Source organism: Danio aesculapii, chromosome 2 (assembly GCF_903798145.1).
Source record: "Danio aesculapii chromosome 2, fDanAes4.1, whole genome shotgun sequence".
NCBI lineage: Eukaryota > Metazoa > Chordata > Actinopteri > Cypriniformes > Danionidae > Danio > Danio aesculapii.
The window spans coordinates 30,071,949-30,098,154 of NC_079436.1; the positions used below are offsets into that span (position 1 = coordinate 30,071,949).

Below are 26,206 nucleotides of genomic sequence, written 5' to 3' on the forward strand. Positions count from 1 at the left end.
TTGGCTCTCTGGATGATACGCACTGGCTGTTCTGTGAGAGATGTTTAAGGTCTTCAGTACTTGTGCAAAAAGTTTTGAAAGAAAATTCGTACCTTGGTCAGTTTGAACTACTCGAGGTAAACCAAATGTTGAAAAGAATTTCACTAGTGCTTTTACCACTACAGGCGCAGTGATTTTCCGTAGCGGAACAGCTTCGGGAAACCGCGTCGCCGTACACATGATAGTTAATAAATATTGGTTTCCAGCCTTTGTCTTGGGCAGAGGACCAAGACAATCAACTATAACATGTGAAAAAGGTTCACCCATAACTGGTATTGGAACAAGCGGTGCTCGTGGAATTTCTTGGTTTGGCTTACCTGAAAACTGACATGCCTTGCATGTTCTACAAAACTTCGCTACATCCGACTTTAACCTAGGCCAAAAGAAATGCTTCAGAATTCGTTGGTAAGTTTTCTTAATACCCAAGTGTCCGGAAAGATCGTGATCGTGAGCCAGGGAGAGTACCATTTGCCTGTAACACAAAGGAATGACAATTTGATTTACGACTGCCCATTCGTTCGTAATATCTGGACACCACTTACGCATCAGTAATCCATTGTCAATATAGAAAGCAATTTTTCTTCTATTGGCAACTTCCATCGGAACAACTAAAGAGAAGATATTGCGCAGAGAACCGTCTTCTTTTTGTGCTGCAATAATCTTTTCTCTGGTCACTTGCAATTTCAACTCACACACTGTTTCTGGAACATCGCATTTCTCATCAGTTTTGTTCTCAGTCATCAACACATCGTTCTCAAAGCTAGGTGCCATAAAAGTCGAAGCCAGATCATCCGCATCAGCGAATTTACGGGCTTGCGCTCGCGTAACGGCGCACGCAGGAAACACATTAGGATAATCTTTTATCAAATCGTCCGAATGATCAGACAACACAGGTTTCTCACACACCTCTAATACTGGCATGAATTTACCACCAGCAAGATCATTGCCAAGAATGAAATGTACACCGGGCACAGGTAAACTTTCACGCACACCAACTTTCACAGAGCCAGTATACAAATCAGACTGCAGGTAAATTTCATGAAGTGGAACTTTCGTAACACCCATCTCAATCCCTCGAACTAGTACATGACTTCCACAGAATGTCTCATCAGAAAGTGGCAAAACGTCAGCAGCAATAAACGAAATTATCGCACCCGTATCACGGAGGATGGTTGTTTTAACCGGACTCGTGGATTTATCCACGGACACAAAACCTTCCAGAAGAAAAGGCTTATAACTGGGATCTGCATCCAGCCTATCAGAAACTGCCTGAGTTTTACCAACATCCACTGTCTTTACAAAAGCAACACTTTTAGGAACAGAATTTTGTTGCTTACGCTTTAACACAGCACAATCTGCTATTAAATGTCCAGTTTTATGGCAATAATAACAGGCCCTCTCGTCACCGGTTTTTACTATCTGATTTTTAAAACGGGTTGGACTTTTCGAAATGGAATTTGCTAATGCTTTTTCAACACGAGCAGGGGTGAATACATTCTTGTGAGTCAGTGCAAATTCATCAGCGAGAACTGACGCTTGCGATAAAGAAGTTACTTTCTGTTCGTTTAAATAAACGACAACACGTTCGGGCACACAACTTTTGAACTCTTCTAGCAAGATTAATTCACGCAACGTTTGGAAATTTGACACTTTACTAGATGTGCACCATTTGTCAAATAGCACACACTTTTCTCTTGCGAACTCTACAAAAGTCTGATTAGCGGTTTTTTTATGATTTCGAAAACGCTGACGATATGCTTCTGGTACAAGCTCGTAAGCTCTCAAAACTGCAGCTTTAACAACTTCATAATTTAAACTGTCCTCTAAGGACAGAGCAGCGCACACTTCCTGAGCTTTTCCTGATAATTTGCATTGCAACAACAGAGGCCAAATTTCTTTAGACCAGTGTAACGCAGAGGCAACTCGTTCAAAAACATTGAAATATGAGTCGACCTCTGACTCTCTGAATTGAGGAACAAGAGGAATATGTTTACTCACGTCAAATGTACTACTCGAGAATCCTGATCCAGTCGTAGAAGTGGTGACTTGCACAGGTGGCACTTGCCCTTGTGAAACTGGTGTGTCTCTAGCAACCTTTATCTCAAGTTCACGCAACTTGACTTCTTTGTCAGCCTCGATCTCCAGGCGACGAATTTCAAGGCGCAACTCCATCTCAGCGTGACGCTTTGCCACTCTATCGCGCTCTTCCATTTGGACTTTTGCCAAACGCAACTTAAGACGCGCGTCACCTCCAGACTCAGCCATAGTCGGAGTAAAAGGTTCGAAAGGTGGCAAACCTGCTTTGGATTCAGAACCCTCCTCCGCAGCAGCTTCGCTTGCTTCCTTACCATCAGAATTAAGAGTGCAGACGTCATCGCCAGGTAAACTTTGCTGACTCTCAGCAGTCGACTGCAACACACCCAGTTCACCTAATTTGTGCATAACAATGCTCTTAATTTCTCGTTTTAACTGCTGTTTAGAAACCTTAATTTTAAAGTGCTCAGCGACGCGAATTAAATCATCCTTTCTGCATTTATCTAATTGTTCAATAGTCGGTGCATTAACAAAATGTTCCAAATCAAAATCAGCCATACTCGTGATAAGTTTGTCTGACTCACAGTAACGTAGACACCTGCTCTTTAATCAAACCTTCCTGTTCACAAATGTTTCTCTGTTTCACCAGCAACAATAGATCTCACAATGCTCATCCAAATTTAAGGATATCCCAAATAAAAGGAATAATCTCACCGCTGCCACCATTAAATGTTACGTGTTTAAGTTGTTAAGATATTAAAGAGGATGAAACGTAACATTCAGTGAGTCTACTGATGCTGGATGACAGAGAATACAACGACCACTTGTTAAGTGAAACAAATTAAGTATTTAATATTTAGTGAATGTCAGACAATGAGAGAATGCATTATAAATGTAATGTTAAATAATTAAATTAAAGAAAATAGGAGTGTTGCCAAAACAAAGAAATAAATATAACAAAACGATCTAACTAAACCCCAACCCACTAAACTGACTAACCAAAGAAAAATGCAGAAACAAAACCGTAATCTTCAGCACGAAGCTTAACTAAACTTCATAACCTCAAACAAAATTACACATGTGGCAACGCCTCCTTAAACTAACTAACAAATAAATATCATAAACTGCTCACCTTACTAGAGTTCTCATAAAGTACACACTGTTAGCCATTAGCAAAACACAATTCTCATATAATCCAATTCTCACAAAGATCGTTCAATTTCTCACTAGATAATACTGAGCTGCACAAGCATATCTAATAAAGTGGTCTCTTGATAAAGAGAAAACTAGAATACAGCAAATTGTAAGCAAAACATAAGCAAAACACAGATGAACAGGCTGGCCGACACAAGTGAGGAGTCTGGCTGTAAGCCAAGCGCTCCTCAAGAACAGCGCAAGCGCACGGCTTTTATACGGAGCGGACCCGGTTCTGATTGGCGTGTCGATGGTGATTGACAGCTCCTTGGACCAATGGTTGCACACCTAGAACCAGCACATGACACACAGCGGAAGAGAAAGAAGAGCACGCAAAACAGAACAAACAAAACATACGTGAAACGTAACAATATATATATATATATATATATATATATATATATATTTTTTTTTTTTAGGGAATATTTTTGTAATTTGTTGACAGATCTTGTTGACACAGAAAGGAAAAGATAGCACTGCGTAGCACAAAGAAAAAACAAGTAGATATGTGAACATAGGACCATCTCCTTTCAGATGGACCTTCATTAGAAGTCAAGATTCACCTGGGAGGAATTTACCAATTGTAGACAGATTTAGAAACAAAAGCCCAATGGTAAAGTAAAGATAAATGCGTTATGACAAAATATTGACAACTTGTTCGGCCGTTTTGCATGTAAAGACTTAAGCCATGAACAAATGATTAAATGTTGTGGGGGGTGAGAGTATTCAACAGAGACCAAAATAATACATTTTGACCAACATGACATAATCGATTGATACGGAAACATCAGCGAATTGCACAAAATCATTTGCATGGATGTACAAAAGCATTTGAGACTTGTTCAAAGGAATTAGAAACTGCACACAATGATCTGAAGATTAACAGGTAGTTTTGAGTATTTCAATTCTGATCTGAGAAATGTACCAAAGTGACTGAGAAAAACTGTAATATGCCTCATACAGTGTTGTTAGAATGTACAGATTTAATCAGCATTTATGACAAAATTAATCCTGAAATCAGGGTGTCTGCGGGGTCTTAAAAATCTTAAAATGTCTTAAATTTCAAAAACAAAGTTTTAGGCCTTAAAAAGTCTTAAATGCACATAAATATTGTGTTGTGTGTCTTAAATCGTTTTAAAGACGTAAATATTGGAAAACCTTCATTTTCTTCTGTCCAAGTAAAGTTACAGTATGTATACCCAATCGGGCCGACATCCATCCAATCACCAGCAATCCATCTTAATAAAATCAGGAAAAGAAAACAAAAAACAATTACACAGTTCCCCATGATAATAACGGAGCAATATATTCCTTTACAGTATCTTCCATTCATGCAAAAACTATTTACAGAAGGGGCAGTAGACATATTTATAAATAGGCATGAAACTTAAAGTTTTATAACAGAAATGCATTAGGTTGAATAGAAGTTACACTCCATCAATTTGGACCAAAAGCCAACAAATATATATTTTTGATTATTTATGTAATTGCCTCCACAATAAATATACTTTTAACAACTTTAAGCTTGTCAAAAAAAAAAAGATAAAAAAAGAAATTTTATGGTGAAAAAAGTGTATACAACTACAATAATCTTGTTTTGACACTAAAGTGTCATTAAGAAATAATTACATTTGTTTCTTTTTCTTTTTTTTACGAAATGTTTTGTTTTTTAGGACATTAGAAATAATCATTAGTGTTTAGCCCTGTATAAGTCAAAAATTTCATTAATAATGGTCTTAAAAGGGTCTTAAATTTGACAATGAAACCTACAGAAACCCTGTGAAATTCAAAATACTGAAAGATTAGTGATGTAGCCTGGCCAACTAATAAACAAAAGCTAAATATACGAACATTTTCCACTAAAGTCTATAATAAAAGCAACAAAAGCTCATAACAAAATGACAAAGGTAAACTAAATTAGAAACTCAAAATAAAAAAAGAGGCTTATTTAATTGTAATTTTATACTAAATACTGAAGTTGATCATTTTTTTTATAATTTACTCCAAACAGCCTCTAGGATGTGCTGTTTCTGATGTATTTTGACCAGAAACGTCAACACAAAACATGCCTTTATACAGTACATCGTCCCAAAACCACATAATCCAAGGATTGTAGTTTGAAAGCGGCAGTTATTGTGTGGCCAAAACATTAAAAGTGGCAGTGTGTGTAGATTGTGTTTGTTATCGTTGTTTAGGACACAAATGAAAGAACAGCTTATCCACAACAGCATGTTATTTCTGCTGCATCCAATTAACCTTCCACTAATCCGGCGAGGAGGCTTGTGGAGCCAATGGTAGATCACAGTCAAAACAGACTATCAAAGTGTGGAAAGACACAGTGGATGTGCTTGTGAGTATCAAAGTTGGCTAAAAATAGACACATAGAGAATAATAATAGTACATCACAGTGCTAGTCTGAAGTTCCTATCGCATAAACAGACATCAGCAGTGGTTGGTGCTGCCATGCTCATCATTCCTGAATGCAAATTTGTTGCAACGCTTCGTAGAAGAAATGATTCTGCATTGATTCCTCAGACAGTAAGATTACTGTTCGGCACATGTAACTGTGAAAGGGGAGGGAGGAATAGAGACAGAAAGAGACTAAGGGGATTAGGAGGCTTCTCTCCAAACAGTAACCATGCCAGTCAGAGCATTTTCCGATGGAAGTCCTTTTGAATCCTATGAACTATTGGTGAATTCTCCAACAAGACTCGAACTGGATCACAGAGCAAGTCAAGTCAGGAATCATGGGATAATTTAGGTGGAAATAAAACAAGGGTATGTATATGATAACCAAAAACCAAAGCTAGACTTGCTCTTGAAGAGCAGAGGATGTGATCTGGAGAAGATGACTCTGGTTTAACTTGTTTCCACAGGTTTTCTTCATGTAATACAGTTAATCAGGTCAAGAAGTGGATTTGAGGATTAATATTCATTATGTGACAGTTTCATTCTGGATGCTGGAAGATTTTTGCTTTTGTGTTGCACCTGTCGGATTGTTAAATGGTGCTAATAACTGAGAATGGTGTTGCAGGAGGTGTAGTTCTGGTCAAGGTTCACAAACATGACACTGGGGACAACCAAGCAAGAGGCTGGACTAATGAGGAGTCCTCCATACAGAGCTCCACTGTTGTAGAGCCAAACGAGGACTCTTACTATGCAGATGATGATGAAGACCACCATTTTTATGATGATGATGATGACGACGATGATGTCTACCAAGAGTTTGAGGAGTTGGACTTTTCAAAACTACCAGATAGCAGAACCATCGCATCGGAAGACTCCTTCTACCCACCTGATGATTCGCTCAGCTTCGAGAAATGCCCGAGTCCTGAGAGCCCAGAGCCAGTCAGCTTTTTCAAAGCATGCTGCAGCAACAACGTCATCATCGTCAAGATCATGATAAGACAAGGTGTGACAGAGGAGGAGGTGCGAGAAGTGGACAAAAATAACAGAGTAAGTTTTGTGTGAATGTGTAAATGCCAATGAACTGAATGATAAATAGGACTGTTTTCAAACAGGTACCCTAAATATTCTCACTCAGGGTTGCCAAGTTTTTCACAACAAAAACAAGACTAATAAAATAAAAAATGTAAATATATATACTTATTAATAATAAAAATATATATTTTACATCAATGTATAGATTATAGATTATAGATATAGATTATAAACAGTTTCTTCTATGAAAATCACTGTATATAGTTATAAAGATTATTTTATTATAAAAATGACAGCAAATCTTACCAACTGGGATGGCGTTACAGATTTAAAATTTTAATTAAATTATAAATTAACTTTCTTTTTAAAATTACATATACATTTTTTAGTTAATATTTAGTAAGAATCCTGGAGAGTCCTGAAAACTTTCAGAGTAAGTTTTGTGTTGTCAAATCCAAACTGGTTAAGATCAGGTTAAGTGGTTTCACAACACTTGATATAAATGTTCTCTGTTAGCTCAGGGTTTAATCCATAGTTTGTGATCAGCTCTGGACTGCATGCACCTGAAAGTGTGACATCTGCAAACAGCTGTTATCAGTTTGATTCATTTTTTATGAGAGAGTCAATAATTCTCTTCTCTATTAAAGATGAAAGGTGACATTGGATACCCGTTTTACACAAGTTGATATGATTCTTAGGCTCTTAATGAAACGTCTAAGACTTACTTTGATTAAATTTCTCAACTGTCGTGTAAATAAACACCCTGTTTTTCAAAAACACCTCAGTTCAAAGTGAGCTGTTTTGCTTTATATCAATTTAAATATAAATGAGCTGCTGCTCCCCAGCCCCTGTCTGAGATCATGGCTGTGTTTTAGCATACTGATCCATTCTTGAGGACTGAAATCAGTGCAGTAAACACAATGCTTAACAAAGCCTCAAACTTCTGCTGAGTATTGTCTGTTTGACTGACATAAAGAAGTAATTGAAGCTGTTTCTAATGACAGAATGTAAGATTGTGTCAGGCTGTCTTAAGCACTGCTCACACTGAGATTTCAGCCACGATTTTGTCATCTGAGACAAATTTAGGAAATCCAAAAAGATTCCTGAAATCCTATGCTAAAATCAGTGATCTTTGATCGTTGGTTTGACATATTCACAGACTGCCGCTTAGTGCCCGTTGTGATCAGATTTGACCTCCGAGGAAGTTCTGGCAGTGTTAGAAGATTTCAGACACTTTCCTGCTGTGTGTCAACAGCTGCGATGAGCATCAATCCAAAAACCAATAGGAGTGCCGAATCTGATGTCGCAACTGAGACACGCCATAAGCAAAATTTTGGTTTTGTATGTACAGATTGTTTACATTTGCTGTGAGGAATCATTTTAAAACACGGGACGGATGGATGATGGATGACATCAAAGTTTTCTTTCGTGTTTGGCACGTTTTATTGTCGTTCAATCTGATTTTATGACAGCTGAGATCTTACAGTGTGACATGATAGCCATGTTTGTGCAGTCTGACATGCTACAATCGTTCAGAATTATACAAAAAAAAAAGTACAGTGTGAGCCGGCCTTAAGTCGTACAATGACAATCATCACATAATTTATCCATTCCTGACATTGCAGCCCTCCATTATCAAAATAAAATGTATTCAAACAAACATCTCTATATATGAAAAGCAACACTGGTGTATTTAACACATGGTCAACTGCAGTTTCTGAGCTGGTTTTTGTGGAAATCAACAAACACAGCTCTGCACATGAAAGATGAGGATCTGATCCTAAACACCAGTGAACTGAAGCTCTTTTCTTTTGAACAGGAACCTAACTAAATACAAACAGATCTACAAAAGTGAACATTTAAATCGATGTCACCTTTAAAATCCACATAAACCAGAAGCTTTTTTTTTCCGTATTGTGACGCAGTTCCTAGAGCAGGGGTTCCCAAATTTTTCAGCTTGCGACCCCCGAAATAACCGTTCCAGTGACTTGCGGCTTCCGCTATCCTCAGAGGTGGTTATAAATATACAAACATTTCACACACCTATATAGATCAATCTAACGTAATAACCCCAGGAGTCACAATCCAGTGGAAAAAGAATTGAAAGGTGGATTGTTTTTATGTTGTTTTTATGTAACTATTAACAACTATTTTATCTTCTGCAGGTTGTGGATAAAATATGGCAATTCTAGTTTAATAATATATATGATATTTTTGAAAATCACCAAGAGACCCCCCTCATTGTCTCGTGACCCCCCAGGGGGTCCGACCCCAACTTTAGGAACCACTGTGCTAGAGAAACTTAATGTCAATTGAGGAAACAGGGGGCGAGGCTTGTTTTTTTTACTGTGAGTTGAATGGAAGTTCAGGAAGATTGGGAAAAGGGTTTGAGGAGAGTTATTACAACCTAACAGACACCTCATCTCACCATTTCTGTTTGTTGTCAAAACTGACAGTTAGAGGGGTGTGGTTAAATGTGTTAGTCACGCCCAATACTTACGATATACATAATTTGACAAATAAACTGGGAAAAAAACAGGAAGTGCATTTTCAGATTTCAATATTACAAAGGCAAAATATATTTTTTTTTCTAAATGACATGCACAGATGAATTGTTCACCATAAAACTAGCAATGTGAGCTAACAAAATCATATGGTTAGTTTTGATTTCATAGGGATTAAGAGATGTCATTATCAGAAATATAATGAATTTAAACATATTTACAAGTCAGAAATAACACTGATGCTGCAAGTTTAAGGAAACCAAGATATATATATATATACATCATATCAACACAAATGAATGCAATTTTAATAATGCTTAAAAACTGTTTAAAACTATATTTAAGCATTTAGAGTGTCTTTATATATGTCATTTTTCTCACAGCTGATTGGTGCAGTTTGGGTTTGCCCAGAGCAGAAGCAGGTTGGAGCAGGTTAGTCATGTAGTTAGCATGATGACAAAACCTGCTCAAAACCAACCCACCTTTATGAGCTTTAGCACTCAGGGTTTGCTCAAACTACATGTGAAAATACCTGAACAAAAACCCAAATCGGATTTCTTCAAATTTGTTTTCATAGAACTGAAAACAGACGCACACACCATTTCTACTCACAATATTGTGCTTTCTTCATCCTAGCACAGTTTTTCATCATTAGGAGGATAAAACTTCAACACAACCATATAAATATAACTGGTACAATGTCAAACCTGTGAAATTTAAAAAGCAACCTGCGTCAAGCGGTTTTAAGTAGCCAAATTCCAAGGGAAAACTTGGCAACCCTCGTCTCAGTCCTTACATTGGTCAAAATACAGAAAGTCCCACCCCAAAACTTGTACCATTGGTTGAATCTGTGTTGCTGGTTACTAATATAAATAATATTTTGAAAAGTGCCTCAGTGTTTACAGTTTTTAATAAAGTTGAACTACATATAGCTTAATCTTTTACTATTTGCTACAAGAGTTTCAAGAGAATTTAAGATAAAAGTAAAGCTCATATACGACAGGTCTGAATACATCTAAGTGGTAAAAAGATCTAGTTTAACTTTGTTCTCTTTTTAATATTTAGCAGCACAGGGGGTTGAAACATCAGTCATAAAGATTCAGTTGCAGTAAGAAACTCATGCAGTGTAGAAAACCCCCAATCGTTATGATCTTAGCTTTGAGTTTTCTGAACATTAGAATAATGAACACATTATTTTCCAGGATCCATTCAGTAAAACCATTTGTTAAAAGAATAGCGTTCTTGGCTGAGAGAAGTCCTTTCACTCCCTTAGCCCTGAGAAGCTTATAATTATGACAATGTGGGTGATAACAGTGTCATGTTTATGCAAAGCTATTATCATATCAAAGAGTCTTTAAGCATGCATGATCCACACAGGGCTCCTCAGGGAATCAGCTCATGTGCTGACAGAGTCTCCTTCCTCCAGAAATATCGACAGTGAGCCGGAGACTTTCATCCGTACATAAATATGACATATACAAAACAGAATCTATAAGGAAATAAATCTGGCTTAAATGCCAGCTGTAAGCAAAATATGTGCCTTCTTGACAGAGAGAATTTGTATTGACTCTCTCTATATATATATATTAGTTTGCGGTGATGTCTTCATTGACTTGACACCCACTACATATTCAATATATGTAAATGGAAGTCCAGCAGTTTAAATACTGATGTTCAGGGGGTGCCAAGGGCTCAATGGAAAAAAAAGTGTAAACTGTGTGGGAAAACTGATATGATCAATATTAAGTCATGACAATATATGTTTTGATGTTACTTTAACTTATTCAAAGACAAAAGACTTATTCATGATGCTTAAAATGATAGTTTGCATAAAAAAATGAAAAATTCTCATTTACTCATCCTTGACTTGTTCCAAACCAGTTTTTTTTTGAGTTGAACATAAAAAAAGATAAAGAATATTGGGAACCTGTAACCATTGGCATGCATAGCATGAATAACAAATACTATGAAATATAATGATCACAGGTTTACAACATTCTTCAAAATAATTTATTTTGTGTTCAACAGAACAACAACAAAAACAAACAAACATGTTTGCAACAAGTGAGGATGAATAAATGATGGCGGAAATTCAGTTTTGGGTGAACTATCCCTTTAAGGTCGTTAACGTGATTCAACTTAATCATTTCAGGCAGAAACCATAAAATATGTTGAATTTGACAATATATGGGAAAGCCCTTATTCTCTTAATGTAATCATCAAATTAATTATAGTTCAAATAAAAAAAATTTATAATGTATTTTTAATTGAATACATTATACACATGTATATAACATTTTTATATTTTAGAAAGGCATTGTGACATTTGGGGATCTGTGGCATGAAATAATAAAAATAATAATAATAACCTGTAGCACTAAAACAGAAAACATCACACTTCTTCAACTGCTTGTTAATGCAAATATCTATTCAGCCAATCACAAAGCAGCAGCTCCGTGCATTTGGGCAAGTGAATGTGGTCAAAATGATCTGCTGAAGTTCCAATCGAGCACCCGAACGGGAAAGAAATGTCATTAAAGTTACTTTGAATGTGGCATGGTTGTTGGTGCCAGATGGTCTGTTCTGAGTATTTCAAAAACTACTGATATACTTTGATTTTCTAGCAGAGAATGATCCAAAAATAGAAAATCTGAGTGTTAGTTTTGTCACTACCCACACAAAATGTGTGATTTATATAAAAAACCAAACTTGACGAGAGAATGTGCACAGCTGTAAGTAAACATATTTACCTTAAATACTGACTGAATTGAGACACTTTCAATTTTAATAAATGTGAGCCATAAACATTAATAAAAATGTTTTTATTTATTCTAGTGTACGTTCACTTTTAGGAAGGTTTTTATGCAGGTTTTATAATCCAATTTAGTGGTAAAGTGTGCTGACATATAGCACTCACGGTGACCCAAGTTTGATTCCTGGCTTGAGGTCCTTTATTGATCATTACCCTCTTTCTGCTCCTCATAACCACTGTCCTGTCTAATAAAAGGTGAAAATCCCCTAAAAAATTTTATTTACACCGATAAAAAAATATCTGTAAATTTGCAGTTTTCCGGTATTTGCGATTCATGTTTTTATTTATTTATTTTATTTTCCCTGTTTATTTATGCTTCTTTATCTTTCCTCCAACAACTTTTAACCTCGAAAAGTTTGACTTATGAAGTGTCTTTTATTATGAAGTGACTTTTATTAACATTTTTAATAGTTTAAAGTGATCTATTGTCTGGGTTGGTGTTGTATATTACAGTACAAAAACCTTGTAATAAACTGCCTGTGCATTTTCTGTTATTTTACAGACTTATTTCTCTCTATATTCGATCTTATACATTATATTATACTACTAAAATGGCAAAAATGTTAAAATGTTGATTTTTCAACATTAAAAGTCGACAGAGCAGAGATCAGCATCCCAAAATACAATTCATAACCGGAAATAAATGAAAAACACTTGTGAATCTCAAACCACAGAAACTGTTAATTAACAGATATGTTTTGCAACTGATTAACCATAGGTGACTAGCAAAATGAGCCTATTCCTAAAAAGGTGGAGTGTTCCTTTAAGTCAAATCTTTGTCTCGACGTCCAGAAGTGTTACGACACTATGATCTACAGCTGAATCTCATGGGTGTGCACCTATCCAGCTAAGCTCTGGAACAGATGGGATTTTGGTGCAGCCCAATCAGATCGTAATCATTCTTGAGCTTTTAAAAGGCTCCTGAAGACATCAAAATACTGCAGGACTCTGCCAAGACAAGGATTTTTCAGCATGTCATATGAGGAGAGAAATCCTAATTTGTCCATTAAGCTCAGAACTTATAATGTAAGTGTAAAGAAATCTGGCTGTAGGCCATAGAAGGTTAAATTTGAATCTGCCACCCATTGTCATGCCAAATTATTTGTGAGAATTGAGATGACTTCCTTCCCCAATGAATCATTTGAACTCAAATTGCATTGACTGCTGCTAAACGCGTCTGTCTGACTGAAAATAGAGCCTTTAATAAATGAAGCATCACCTATTGCCTGTTCTTTTGTGCCTCAGCAGTCAGTGAGATCATGTCTATATTGAAAAAAGATACTCGTGTGCACTTTACAGCCTAGCACAAACATTTAATTTCCCAGCGGGCTTCTTGATGGCAAAAAAAACTTTAAATCAATTTGCATTTTATGATGTTAAAACCTTGACGTTCATTTGACATCCACACATTGATGCACTTTTGACTTCCAAAATAGTGACACAAAAGCTATTATAATAAACTGTAATTGATTTTGATGCCAATGATAGACATCAAATTTATGTCATTTTGACATCAAAGTGATGAGAGTTGTTAAAGTGTGAAACACTAACTACTTTAATCATAAGGTAAACACCAAACAAAACTATCCATATTGACCTCCTTCATGGGAATCGACACTTGAAGAACACTCGCTCCAATGGGTTCGCACGGCTCTCAGTTCCACCCACACTTGTCAGGGCTACCAAGCTGACCAATCACAGAGCTTGCACTACGCGTCATTGTTACGTGTAGTTACATTTTTTGAAAGGTGCGCATCAGCGTTGGCAACGGCCATGGCGAGAGCTATGCGGCCACGTGCAGGCTGCGCCAGAGCATACATGTGCGCTTAAAATGGAAGTATGAACCAGCCTTAAGACGACATATGCAAATAAAAAGTTCTTTGTCAATATCATCTGGTTAATATCAGACACCACCTGTGAGAACACATCACAGTTATTATCGTTAACTCAGTTCATCTCATTCACATCACGCAGTGAATTCATGTGCAGAGCCGGTGGGCACATGCAGATTTTTTTTTTTAGTTTTGATTAGTGTTGATTTCAAATGTTAATAAATGTTAACCTGTTAATATAAAACTTGTAGTAACAGTTTTTATAATTTTTCTGGGTGTGACTAAATTTTGGCTGGTGCAGCAAAAGTTTTTTAAGTTTAACATTAACATGTTTTTTAGCAAAAATGTTAATTTCGAGCCCTGTATTGTCAACAGTACTCTTTCAGTTTTAAAGACATATCTAAGTCAAAATGAATGAAGTTACTAGGTTTATAGTAATATCACTACAACATTTCAGATGGCAAAGTTAGATAGCATTCTCAGATCCGCTGTAAATGCTGCTCTCAGAATCACTGTCTATCTCTCCTGAATCTGTGTTTGTGTTTCCGGGCGTGCAAATCAGCTGTTGTGCATGGAATGAACTCCCCTTTTCATGCAAACCCTTCGCTACTCGACACTCTACACCTAAACAAAGCTGGAGGTGTGAAAACACCCTGCTGGTTTCATGGCCCTTTCATAAACATGTTTCTTAGGCCCCGTTTACACTAATACATTTCATTTTAAAACACATCAATTTGCTACGATTATGGTATCCGTCCACACTTCACCAGAGGGTTTGACCAACGCCAGTGTGAATGCGGGTCGTTTTCATTCTAAAGAGCCGTTTTAAAACTCAAACGGGGCCTTAAAGTGACAGTTCACCAAAAAATCTAATACTGTCATGATTTACTCACCATACTCAATTCCTTATTCTGTTGAACACTATAGAAGAAATTTTGAAGAATGTTCAAAAGCAACTGCTATTATATTCCATAGTATTTTGTTCTGACTATGGATGCCAATGACTGCTGGTTTCCAACATTTCTCAGAATATTTTGTTTTGGTTCAAATTTAGAACTAACTGAGTGTAAAGAAATGAACATTTTTGACTGAACTGTCCCTTTGTCCATTCATCATTGTTGAATTATTCTCTGTCTAGGACTGTATGTTTTGCATATATGACAAAACAAGACAGAACAGTTCCTCACACAAACACAGAAAAGGCTCTTGTGTTCTTCAGACCAGCAGGCTTTCAGCAGTAAAAGACATGTAGTCCTCCTTTAAGACTCTACAACCCATTTGCATGTAAATGTCTCTTAACTAACACAGGGCCGATCGTTTGTTTAATACAAATCTTTATTCTACTACCATTAGCACAGGGGAAATTATATGTGCAGCACAGATAAACTGCACCATTAAGCACTCCTATTTAATGACCCTGTTTATCTGTCACAGAGACATTCAACCTGTTTGCAGTGCTGAAAATGAAACCAGAAAAATATCGGGGTTTGCCTTTAGGCATGCACATCTCACAGTTTAAAGTATTAGATTTGACCTTGGAGTTTGCATTCACCTTCACTGCTGAACTTCTGTTGATCCTGTGACGGGGAGAGAGCTTTAGGACGTTAGAGAAGCTTTCCTTTACAATCATCTTACGACAGCGTGACATTTCACTTCCCTGTAATACTGTGCTGTGTAACCTCATGTGATCTTAGCGTCACTAGGATCTATCACTGCTACATCTAATCTGTATCACTGCTACATGATACAGCTCATGTAATACATTTAAGATTACCATATAGAAATCTCATATGTGCAAAATATGTAAATGTTGCAGATATTCATAAATGGATTTCACATACAGTGGGTACAGAAAGTGTTCAGGCCCACTTAAAATTTTCACTCTGGGATATTGTAGCCGTTTGCTAAAAACATTTAAGTTAATTTTTTCCTCAATGATGTACACACAGCACCCCATATTGACAGAAAAACACAGAATTGTTGACATTTTTGCAGATTTATTAAAAAAGAAAAACTGAAATATGACATGGTCTTAAATGATTTTAGCAAATGGCTGCAATATAACATAGAGTGAAACATTTAAGGGGTCTGAATACTTTCCGTACCCACTGTATATTTAAAGTTATTGTAAAAATGGCTGTTTAAATAAATTTTTTTTAACCAATTACACATATATACAAATATGTTAAAATACATTAGCTATGATTTTATATAGAGTTTGTCAGAATTATTAGCCTGTCTGAGATTTTTTAAGTGCTGTTTAACAGAGCAAAGAAATTTTTATAATATTGCCTAGAATACTTTTTTCTTCTCGAGGAAGTCTTTTTTATTTAGTTTGGCTACGATAAAAACTGGTTTAAAAACAAATTTTATGGTCAATATTATTAGCCCCTTTAAGATTGTTTTTTCCAATTGGCTACATAATAAACCACTGTTATCCAACCACTTGCATAGCTTGATTAATTGTTATAATAACCTAGTTTAGTTAAGCCTTTAAATTTCATTTAAGCTGAATACTATCTTAGAGTCACACTTTATTTTTGATGGTCGTTTGTTGACAAGTTACATTGCATCTACATGCCAACTAATTCTCATTAGATTAAAAGTAGACCGTTAGGTTGGGGTTAGGGTTAGTGTAGGTTGACATGTACTTGCAAAGTTTCTTATAGTCAGTAAAATGTCTGTTGAAGGAGCAGTATTAACAGATATTAAGCAGACAGTCTACTGATACTCAAATGGACCATCAAAATAAAGTGTTACCATATCTTGCTAAATAACTAGAAAAGGTTTTTGGTACTCTCATAATTTTGATAAAAGAAATGAGTTACCTGTTATGTTGAAAACATATTTCTTCCCTACCTTAAATAGTACTTGGGACATATTTGAAAAATAATTTACAGGAGGGTGAATAATCCTGACTTTAACTCTATGTGTTCATTAATAAAGCTAATATAATTTAATAAATATGTTCATATTTATAATTCCAATGAATGAAAAATATTTGTAAACAGCCCTTTTTGCTATATTTTGAAATATGTGTACTTATATGTGTGAAATCCAAATGTGAACTTGTGTGTCATATATGTGATTAGTATATATTTCCACACTGTAAAACCCGATAAGTTAACTCAAACAGTTTGAGGAAATTGATTGCGACAAACCATTTAAATTTCAAAACAAATAGGTTTGAATACTGTAAACTTACATTTATAGAAGTTTACAGTATTCGAACCTATTTGTTTCAAAATTGAAATGGTTTGCCGCATATATATTGAGTCATATACAAATATTTGTGTTGACATCGTCAAACACTAGTAACTTAAACATTTTATATTCAGTTAACAGATGGCTATGAGTTAATTTAACTTAAACGAATTAAGTCCCAACAAATATACTCAAATGGCTTGGTATTGCTAGTATCAGAGTTAACACAAAATATATAATTAATTCATTAACTCATTCCATTTGAGTTCTGCTTATTATAATCTGTTTATAGGTTACCATAACTATTTTAACTGAGTCAAAGCAACTTTTTAAAACATTATAAGTTAAACTAACTTATTTCATTTACTGATTTTCACTATTAGGTTTTACAGTGCATATATTAAAGATATTTAAGGTTTTAATGAAATCAAAATGTTCTCTTCATAATAGTGCTCGTTATTATAATTGATGCCTCATTTCAGTACAGTTTAAGTTGAATGTATGTCACAATTTTGGAAAAAATGTCATTCTTAACTTCCATTCTACTCTTCAAAGAATAAATGAAATGTAATGTATTTTTATTTAATGCCATGTCAACAGCCAAAGCTATTTTTATGGCAAGAACATTTCAATAATAAATATACAATTAAAAATCAACAAACAAATGAATACATGAATTAAATAAAGATTTTTAGAGCTAATACGTGATAAAAATTCTCAAATTTGTCCTGGTGTCACTTTGCTAAAAATGTCCATAAGAGAGTTCATTTCATAAAAAAGTCTTCTGGAATCATTAAAAGCAGGACAGTAGGCTAAATGTGTTTTCTTCAAAGAATAAATAAATACAAAAAAGCCTAGTTAACTGAAAGAGATGCAGACAAGAAGTTTTACTTTTTTTTTCTTGAGCAGCACATCAGTTTCATTCTAGCAATAATCACTCTGCTTCTTGATATTCTAGAGCTTAGCACCGTAAATGCCAGCAGACAAGTGCTCTGAGCCCAGAGGGAACTCCATACTAAATCTTAGCTAATAGTCTTTATGGGGCTTACCATCTGCCTGTAGTGCACTATAATCACTCACAATCTGGAGACGCACAAGAAAAGGGAGATGCTACACCAATTGCCTTTGACCTCACACATTTGTTTTTATTTTCTAGTTCTCCATGCTCATTAGTGTCTTTTAGTTTAGCTGAATTGTTTGTGATTTTGAGTATGGTACAGCATTTAGTACACAGCATGTCTGCGTTGTGTTTGTCTGTGTGTATTCAGATGTACAGGTTATTTAATTTATCTATTAGACTTTACAAATAATATTTCATTTTATTGCAGATTTAAGTGATTGTTATTTATGCTGCATCTGAATTCGCATACTTATACTACACCCTAAAACTATGTACTTTTTTGTGAAGTAAAAGTACACACTTTTGAGTGTGTAACAGAAGAGTATGCAAGCTTTTGGGACATACTACTTATACTACATACATAACAGATCATTGTGTTGCTTGGTAACGAGCCCTGTCAATCATCAACACATCATCCACATTTCTTTTTATGTTTAATTTTGTACCTTATTGGAGAAGCAGCAGCAGCAGCAGCAGCAGCAGGTTAATCTCCCCTTCACGAGTCTTTCATGCAGAGAAATCTCCTCAGGTGTTTGGATAATTCTGCATTCAGACGTTAATGTCCAAACACGTCATTATGTAAGTTCAGTATTGTTGTTGCAGATGAAATATAACACACAAAGCATGATTAAAACATGTTCCAGTGGGCTAGATTTTAATTTACAGTCATACAAACATCTTTACCAAAGCTTCTCTACTTGACGGTTGGTCTCGCGCATCCATCATGTTTGTAGTTTATTTACACTTTTCACCCGCGTTTGTAGTTCTGAATCGAATTCACGTCCTATGCGCAATGTATTGTGGGCAATATCAGCGGTTAGAGTATGGATGCTTCTACACTTCGAGTTTTTACCGGAAATAGTAAACCATATGGGAACCTTTGGCATACTCTTTTCAACATACTACAATTTGGGACATACTAATTCTACTTTCAAATACTATTTAGGACGGATAGTATGCGAATTGGGATGCAGCATTAGAGTTCTAATGTGTTCATTTCTTCCTTGTTCAATACTGTCTGGAATCCATCCGGCTGTCAGATTCATTCACTGCACCTGTACGGCCCCAATCACCAGAATTCTAATCACCTTCACCTGCCGCTCATCACCCCACTCATGCTATATAAGCCTGGGACATTCAAACATTTACTGTCTTGTCTACTTGTGAGAACCTGGGCTGCGTCCGAAACCGCATACTTCTATACTATACAGTACGCTAAAATCAGTATGCGAGCCGAGTAGTATGTCCGAATTCATAGAATATGAAAATCAGTATGTGAGAAGTACCCGGATGACTTACTACTTCCGGCGAGATTCTGGAGTGTGCATTCCATGCATGCTGCGCTATCCCATGATGCCCTGTGAGCGAATTCATGAATGGGAGCAAAGCGACGCAACTGACGCAGGTATGTCACGTGACCATGACAAAATGTCGGATGTAGTACGTCTGAATTCCATTCATACTTTTCACATTCATACTGTATAGAACGAACTTTTCTAATGGCCGAGTAGTACGTTTAAATTCAAATGCAGTACCTACTGAGTAGTAGGCGGTTTCAGACGCAGCCCTGGACTCATTTATTTCCCACCTCAGAATTCCTTACTAGTTATTGTATTTTTTTTGTTCTTTAGTTCCTGAACTGTGTTTGCAATCATCGCCATAATGTTTGTTGGCACCTGAAGTTAAGTTCTGTTTCTTTGGTTTTCTTCTGTTACGTTAGTATTGATTTATGTTTCTGTTCTGAGCAACGTCCTTTACTCTGTTTGCTTAAGTTATGATTAAAAAAATAATTCTTTCTGTGAATTCACCTTTGTCTTCCCTCTGATCTGTTACAAATGTGCTTAATAAAAAGTTCAATACAAGTAATTAACCACAACATAAACAGTGATTCAAATAAACAATGGCTTATTTGATTGTTTAACCGTAGAATCTAACAGCCACGTTTCAAAAGTGAAACTCCTTTCATTTTCTCAGTAAACGCATTGATTTTTACCATTTAAAGACAGACCTGTTGTGAGCTCTGAGGGTTTTAATGATTTGTAATAATTGTTTGTATGCTTTTTCTGTTCCATCTGTTAGCCTTTAATGCGCAGACTATAAACGTGTGCGTACGCTAAAATAGCTGGTGTTCTAGTTATGTTTCTGGTTGTTATTCTTGTTGTAAATGGGTCTTTTTTTTTTCTGTAGCTATAGTGTAAACAGCCCTTACCAATTTGATGGTGTATTTGCACTTTGACACATTGTTTTTCACTCTCATTTGGGCACAGAAAAGCACATGAATGATCCTTTCATAGAAATGTGCAGCAATACTGACTGATCTAACTATATGATATGCTTGCCAATCTAATTATGCTTCTGCAAAACACCAGTTGACACCAATTTATTCTGATGATCATGAGTTTATCGACCTCATCAGTGAGACCACCAAAGCAATATGCTTCTGACCGAAGAGTCTCTCCTGGGATCTATGTAGAATCTCACCATCCAACAATCTCTAGCCTTGAATGAACTGCTCTATAGCAGGGTTCAAGCGCTTCAGTGCCTCTGCAGTTTGCACGCTAAACACCTTCTTTTTCAGTAATGATGGACATTTAAGTAAACGACTCCTGAGATGGCTCATATTTTTCCTCTCTGCTTAACAGACGGGTCTGATAGTGGCATGTTACCAGGGCTACGTGGATGTGGTCATTGCACTGTCCCAGTGCCCACATGTGGACGTGAATTGGCAGGATAATGAAGGGAATACAGCTCTCATTAATGCTGCACAAGCAGGTAAGTGAGGCAAATCAGCTATTAAAGGCAATACGATTGTAACCAATAACCCCCAATATATCCCAATGGGCCTTTATTTGACTGCTCTAGTATATATATGAGCATATACATTGCCTGGCCTGGTATTAACCAGGAAAGAGTCTATGATTGGATCTTTACTGTAATGATTAATAGGTTCCTGGCTGTTATATCAGTTCTTTTAACTTCAGCTGATACAGTGTGTAGCTTTTTACTTTTTAAACAATTATGTTACAAGATGTTTGCCATGGTCATAATTCAGGAGTCCATCAGTCTTGAAGTCCATCAAGTCCATCAGTCTTGGTGAAAGATCAATTTACCTGAACCCCATATTCATGGCATCATTTCATCAACCCTCAATGTCACAGTTCATTTCCATCAAAAGTTGAATTCATTTTTGGCTAATACCTTGATAATGAAAGCACCCCCACTATCTAACCCCAAGACGTCGACTGTCTACTCCAACATATCCCAAAGATGAAAATGGAGCCTTCTTTCACAATCAGAAATAAATCTTGGCATTTTCATCCTGGAATATTCCAACCTATTCCTACTTGGTAACTCCAGTCATTGTGTCAGTTAGCCCACAGAAGGACCTGTTTAAGGGACAGCTTAAGGTGCCGTTCACAAATTGCATCTAAAAACATGTGTAAAGCAAATGGCACTTTACTTTTCTCACCAATTTTAGCACTTGCTCTCCTGTCGTCTCTGTTGGTGCTTGGCATCCATCAACCATTCTCTCTGAGGACGACAAACTCAAAAACCATTGCTGCAGCTCTGATAAAAGCACTGCAGTGTTTGTATGCGTTATGTTTGTCTGAGGTAATTAGTCCACTGTTTTTACTGAAATGTGTTCGTTCATATCAAGTATGAAGCTGATTTGTTAGTTCTAGTCACATGACTCATGGTGTACTTGCAGCTTTCTGAAAAGTTGATGTTTTTAACTCCTTTTTTTGCTTCCTGTTTGTGCACGCAAGCCACACAAAAAAAAAAAAAAAAAACTTGCGCATGCTAAAGACACGATACGTGAACGGCCGCTAATACTGTAGAGCAGTTTTATTGCAACTCTCCCTAGACTGCACCATTTCAGGTCCTGGAGTCTCTGCTAGGGAACTGATGTTTGACTAAGAGGACACGCAGTGTTGGGTGGCTCCATGAACGTAATTGAGAACTACTGCTGTAGAGCATGTGTCAAAGTCTAATCCCAGTGGCCCACAGTCTTGATCCATTTAGATTCAACCATTATTAAACACAACTGACCAAACTAATGAATACCTTCAGGTGTATTTGAAAACGACAGCTGTGTTGGAGCAGGGTTGAAACTATACTCTGTAAGGCTGCAGCTCTGAAGGAACTGAGACCCCAATTTTCTATGTGGTTTGGCCTACACGCAGGTGACTGCACAAGTGACTGAAACCCAAACCTTATGAAAACTGAAATTCCTCCTCCCTTTTCCTAGATAGGGTGGCATGGCAGCACAGTGGTTAGCACTGTTGCCTCACAGCAAGAATGTCACTGGTTCAAGTCCTTACTAGGCCAGTTGTTGTTTCTACATCAACAAACAAAACACAATTAAATACATAATTTGCAAGGTAATGAATACAAGGAGGCAGCCATTTAATTAAAAAAAAAAGAAGTAGTTTGTCTAGTCTGATTGAGTCCTGTCTTGCGTGAAGTGTTATATGTTCTAAGGGCTTACCTGTACTCTGCTTTGCCCAACAATCACCAACCCTCAAGTGTCTGCTAAGGTTGTAGCGCTCACCAGCTCTCCTCATCTGCCCTCTGACAAGCTATCTCTGTGGGCTCCCATCGCGCTCACCATGAGCCTTCGTAAGCCTTTTCAGTGCTGCACACCAGCTTGCCTTTGTTTGACTTTGTGCCTAATAAACTGTCCTTATTTTGCCCGCACCCCTGGTGTATTGTCTGTCCATTACAAAATGGAAGAAGAAACTAATCCATGAGCTGTTTACTGAAAGTTCCTGTAGAGCTCTGTCAAAGTCTCATACATAACTAGTCTTTTCTGATCCTTTCTTTAACAAACGGCTTTAACAAATCCCCCATTATAAGCGTGTAGATTGCTAAAGCACTAGTCAGGAAAATGACGGGAACAGCACAGACTTGGCTATAATGCTGAGGTATTTTTGCAAAAATAAACCTCAACCACTGACTCTTTACAGTTTCATCTTTGGGTAGAGAAAAAAACACTAACTTTCCCTCACACTTTCAATAATATCAAGCTAAGCACAGCGTCTTCATGGCTCATGACTTAAGGATCTGTTTGTCTTCCTCTTTATCTTAGTGGGCGGGACCGCAGGTTTAAATGTTCCCTAGTTTGCATGTGCAACAATTGGGGCTTATGTTTTGTATCCACGTCACGCCGAAACGGCTGAAGATTCGTTATCAAGACGATTCATTCGAACCACTGAGTTAACTTTTTATTTTTTTTTAGATAAATCAATAATTTTAAACACTGTCCACTTTCAGATTTAAGCCTTAGCTGGATATTTCACTTCACTTAGAGCTGTGTTACACACTACATGGAAGGTCATTTTCAAAAACCCATTATAGGGGCTCTTTAAAGAACCCCCTCCCTTCCAACCTACTCCTTTTTCCTAGATAGGTCCACACGGCGGCCCAGTCGTTGGCACTGTTAACTCACAGCAAGAATGTCTCTGGTTCAAGTCTTTACCAGTCGACATTTCTGTGCGGAGTTTACATGTTCTCCCTGTGCTCGCGTGGGTTTCCCCTGGGTTCTCTGGTTTCCTCCTACCGTCCAAAGACATGTAACATAAGTAAATTGACCAAACCAAGTTGGCACCATAGATGAACTCTTGGTCAGCAGTATATCTGTCCATAGCAATCCCTAATTTGTCATTAGACATAAATAAACAGGGCAGTTCTCAAGATCTACCAGAGCTCAAACTCTTTCACCCTGCAAAAAAGGTAGGAAGCCCCGGGCTTGAGGATCTTATGAGTTCAGGGCTCTTTCCCAGGACAGCATGCCAAACACGTTTATAAAGATACCTGTGGACATGGCCTAAGGTTAACTCTTGTTCTAGATCATGATTGTATCAACGCCAAAGTCATGAAATTCGTGAATGTATTAAATAATTCTGCCTTGAATAAGAGTGCCAGTTTGAAAGTAAATGTTTTCTTTACGACCTTCTGATTTATAGGCCACAGCATGATTACACACTACCTGCTAAACTATTTTCCTGGGATTGACACTGAGCGTAGGAACTGCCATGGCTTCACTGCGCTGATGAAAGCAGCCATGCAGGGTCGAGCTGAATGTGTGCGGTATCTCATGATGACAGGTACAGCATCATCAGCTGAAACATTAATACAGATTCCTAATTTAGTTCATGCATACATAATGATCCTCTTTTATGTTCCTTCAAGTGGGCATTCATTTTCCCCCACAAAACCTTTTGTCTTTCTTTTGTGCAGGTGGAGACATTGATGCAAGAGACTTTGGCCGTAAGCTGACACCCCAGGAATGGGCCTTGTTTACAGGCCGCTACGAGACTGCCAAACTGATTTCCAGACTAATGGATAAACCGTGTGCCGAACAGTTCTGTGACTCTTATCACATGGGGTGGCCTATGCTGAGCGAAATGGTGGCCCGATCGAAGGAGCCTAAGTCCTGCTGGAGGAAGTTCTCAGAGTGTATCTGTAACATGTTTAACATCAGCATGAAGACCAATCCCGTAGACGAAGGGGTCATGGACTACACTGTGCGAATGACCACAGCCCTGGCCAGTCCTCTTATAGCCACTGCCTGTCACACTGTGTGCCCAGGTAGCCCCCCGTGTGTAGGAAAACGGCGTCCTGCTGTACAGGATATCCTTCGCAGACAACGGCTGGCTGAGCTGAAGAACCTGGGACCCGACCGCCTCAACAACTACAAGAGGCTCTTCCAGAACTCCAGGGTTCTCTTGGTGCCCAAAAAGCAGGAACGTCGTGCCAGTCTGCAGCCACAGTTACTGCACAGTGTCGCAATGGCTTCTACTGTGGCCTTGAGGAGAAACAGCCTGCTGCCCCTTCACATGATGCGCAGGAGCAGCGTACGTCCTGGGATGGTGGTGCCTAAAGTCTTGCTGTGTAAAGCTCCTCCTCCAATACACATGCCAGAGCGGCCGCCACGCAGGAGTTCAAAAGATTCAGCACAACTACAGATCCCTAAGTGGAAGTATAAAGCTCTAAAGGAGGAGAAGAAGAAAGCTGAACAGATGGAAAGGTTGAGATTGCCTATTGGGAGGAAAAAGTAAAGTGGCTTTTGATGCCTTAGGTTCTTTCCACTGTTGGTTTCAGGGCTGTGAGAACTGCTCACTTTTTAGAATGCCATGGACTTTTGCACCTCAATTCTATAATGTAGTCTCACTTATACACTTTATTAAAGTGATGATGATTACTCATTTTTAATCATCTAACCTAATTTAACTAAATTGCCAAATGTTTTGGGAGATTTGTTTTTACATGCACAAGAATTTTAATGACATCCCAATCTTATTTGGTAGGGTTCAATTTGGAGTTGGCCAACCCTTTGCAACAGTAACAGCTTCAACTCTTCTGAGAAGGTTTTCCACAAGGTTTAGGAGTGTGTTTAGGAGGAGAATTTCTGACCAATCATTTACAAGTGCATTTGAGAGGTCAGACACTATCTACATTTCCATCCACCTATTTTTATGCGCATTTGGGACGTGCGAATAAAAAAAACCGGCTGATGGAAATGACAGGACGTGCATAAGTTTTGAAAATGCGTATAAAAAACAAATACACGTAACTGATTAGGACACACTTTTTATTCGATATGAAAAGATGCGCATAAACTGATATAGAAACACTTTTACCGAACAAATTCAATTACGCGCATTAAAAAGGTCATGTGATTTTGTTATAAGAGATCATGTGATGATAAAAATGTGTGAATGAACAAACCAGCAGGCTGAGCACATAGTAAAGCATCTAACATGTTGTTTTGGTCATTCTAAAACCATTAACCATTTCAGGTTTAGTGTTATTATATTATTAATTACCTCCAGAACTCGTCACCTTAGAATTATAAGGTTCTGACATTTTTGTCAAAATTGAGTTATTGACGTTCTTATTAAATGACAACTTATTTACATTAAGGAACTTTGTTATAAGTTGTTTACATTTTAAGACTTTTTATTTTAAAAACAAATGTTACACATATACTGTTTGCTATATGGAATGCAAAAACGTTGAAGCT

At 37.2% G+C, this 26,206-nt stretch overlaps 1 protein-coding gene across 1 annotated transcript; it reads left to right on the plus strand.

Moving 5' to 3' along the window:
* The first annotated feature begins 6,177 nt into the window (after positions 1 to 6,177).
* Positions 6,178 to 25,241, plus strand: ankrd33bb (ankyrin repeat domain 33Bb). Its single transcript, XM_056466905.1, has 4 exons — positions 6,178 to 6,723; positions 20,823 to 20,952; positions 24,147 to 24,287; positions 24,421 to 25,241. Exons 1-4 carry the CDS (start codon positions 6,271 to 6,273, stop codon positions 25,239 to 25,241), a joined length of 1,545 nt encoding a protein of 514 aa, XP_056322880.1. The 5' UTR covers positions 6,178 to 6,270.
* Positions 25,242 to 26,206: the final 965 nt, after the last annotated feature.